Genomic DNA, 2,635 nt, shown 5'->3' on the forward strand with positions numbered 1-2,635 from the left:
TACAATTAAAGGCCAGATAAATTAACCCGTTATACCAGCCCGGTTTCCAAAACCAGCACATGGTGAGCTGCGAAACACGAACGCAATTGCCATCTCCTTTGCAAGGCTGCCCCCCCCCCCCAAAGCACGCAGTCCCGAAGCCGGGCGTTGCAGAAAGGGAGGTTCCGCCATGAGGGCTGCAGAAGAGGGAGGGGTGGAAATTCCCGGGCGTTGCAGAGGGAGGGAACCTCCGCCATGCGGGCTGTGCTGGGGAGGGGGAAATTCCCGGGCGCTGCAGAGGGGGCGGGGGGGAAGGGAGCCTCCGCCATGAGGGCGCTAGCCAGTCTCTGCCCCCACCCAACCCCCCCTTCCACGTGGCGGGCAAGATGGGCCTGAAAGCAGAATGCCGGCCAAACGCCTTGCTGCTACCTCTGGCCGCCGTGGTCTTTGTGGAAACCCTCGGCCGCCCGCCCTGTGTGTGGAGTGTGTGCGCGCAGCAGCCTATGAGAAAGTGGGAAGGAGACCGCAGTGCCGGAATTTGCCGCCATATTGCGCGGCTCGGCACAGAGAGACAGGGCGAGGGGAACCCGCTCCCCAACCAACATCTTCAACAAAACCACATTCCAGACATCATTCAATTCGTAATTTTTAATGTTTCGTACAAAAAACGTGTTATTAACTTCCCATCAATACAGCTTTTCACAAAAATAAAATGAACCATCCGCGCCTTGAGGGGGCGGGATTTTGAAGTTTGCTTACATAAAAAGGACCATTTTGATTTATTATTTCGGAAAAAAAACCCAACGAAAGCAACTCTGCGATTATTGGAATGGGGGCCGCTCGGTGACCGCCCAGCTAATATACATTCCTACACAATTTCCTTCAAATTGAATACAAAGAGAAAAAAGTCTTTAAAGATACAAACTAGGTGATCGGGTTTTATTAGTCACAATGATGAGACCCTGGGCCGAACAGTAGCGGTGTAGATTTGTGGAAGGGGGGGGGGGAAGAGGGAGGGGGTCAGAAAGCCGCCACCGCCGGGTATAAGCAGAGATGGAGCAGCAGCCGCCAGCCTCTCACTCTGGTACATGGACGGGGACAGGTTGGCCAATTATAATCTAGCTGGGAAAACACGAGGCTGGGAAATTAACGGATCTCCATCTCTCCCCTAAACAAAAAAAAAATTAAGTAACGGAAAGGGAGGAGGTTGGATCTCAGAACAAGACCAAAGACTCAATGTCACTGGTTGTAGGAGCTGCGTCCTCCATAGCCGCCGCCTCCCCGGCCCCGGGAGTAGCCGTCTCCCCGGTAGTAGCCATCGCCCCGAGTTTCGTACTGCCGAGAGCCGTAGCCGCCGCTTCCTCGTCCGCGTCCGTAGCCGCCGCCGCCCCGGCTTCCTCCGTAGCCGCCGCCGCCGCCCGACTTTTTCTCGGCGTGGTCCACCCGGATCTGCCGCCCGTCCAGGGATTTTCCGTTCATCGCCTCCATCGCGTCGTTGGCGTCGTCGGGGTTCTCGAAAGTGATGAAGCCGAAACCGCGGGACGTCATGGTGTCTTTGTCTTTAATCACTCTCACCTCAGCGATCTGCCCGTACTTGGAGAAAACGTCTTCCAGGGCCTGCTCGTCGGTGTCGAAGTTGAGACCGCCGACGAACAACTTTGCTTCTTCAGTCATGGTGTTGAGATATATCTGCCTGGGTCCCTTAGATTCGGAGCTGCTCCTTGACGGTCCACACCGGCTGCTTTCCTCCGCACGCTGTCTGCCGCATCCCGCCTGCCGCCTCTTTAAATACTCTCCGCCGAGCCACTCTCTCTTAACAAGCCACCGCATTGGTCAGATGCTTTTAACGTTGACCAATAGAATGGTTCCAGGGTCGGCCATTCTGCTGCGCGCAGCCTGTGCCGCCATTTTAGGAACATTTTGCTGCTGGAAGAAGGCCGCACATTCCAGGTGACCAGAACCTTCACAGCCAGACAATTACCCATTCCCCTTCATTTCTGTGCCTACAAACCTCACTCCTAAATTACTGAGCTCTCAATCTCAGATCATCCGTGTTCTGGGTTCCCCTTCATTTTGTGCAGTCCTTTTTCTGTATCTGCAGTGTTAAGTTTATACAATCGTCTTAGAATTTGTGGTACAGTGTCAGCACTTAAAATTCATGTGCTTCTGTCAGACAAATCACAAGACCTTTCCATCACCACAGAAATATAATGGTACAAAAGCAAAATGCTGCAAATCTGAAATAAAAACAGAAAATGCTGGAAATACTCAGCAGGTCAGGCAATATTCCTGGAGAGAAACTTAAAATTTCAAGTCTAATGTCATCAGAATGTTGATATGTGATTTGCGTAATTATTCTTCAGTATCCAATGATTAATGGTTCTGTATCTTCAATGCACCCCTCTTCAGCAGTGCTGAACATATGCTGGGCACGAGAAAAGACCGAACAGTTTCCATCTTCATTGTCTCAAATGGCAACCCAGAGTTTCGAAGAGCATGCTAATTCCTAATCACTGGCTCTGCCTCTTTCATTGGACGGATGACAGCCATATCACCAAAAACCTTCTGTGAGGTGAACTGACTGCTAGGTCATGAGCTCCTGGACATCCATAACTCTGTTACAAGTGAGATATGAAGACGGTGGGTGGACATTGAT

At 51.8% G+C, this 2,635-nt stretch overlaps 1 protein-coding gene across 1 annotated transcript; it reads right to left on the reverse strand.

Moving 5' to 3' along the window:
* Positions 1–612: 612 nt before the first annotated feature.
* LOC140411177 (RNA-binding protein 3-like) lies at positions 613–1,755 on the reverse strand. The gene has a single exon (XM_072500269.1). It carries the CDS (start codon positions 1,651–1,653, stop codon positions 1,219–1,221), a length of 435 nt encoding a protein of 144 aa, XP_072356370.1. The 5' UTR covers positions 1,654–1,755; the 3' UTR covers positions 613–1,218.
* Positions 1,756–2,635: the final 880 nt, after the last annotated feature.

This window comes from Scyliorhinus torazame, chromosome 4 (genome assembly GCF_047496885.1).
Source record: "Scyliorhinus torazame isolate Kashiwa2021f chromosome 4, sScyTor2.1, whole genome shotgun sequence".
NCBI lineage: Eukaryota > Metazoa > Chordata > Chondrichthyes > Carcharhiniformes > Scyliorhinidae > Scyliorhinus > Scyliorhinus torazame.

What these genes read in the sequence shown, in the direction of transcription:
- LOC140411177 (XM_072500269.1), bottom strand. Translation starts at nt 1,653, where the DNA reads ATGACTGAAGAAGCAAAGTTGTTCGTCGGCGGTCTCAACTTCGACACC.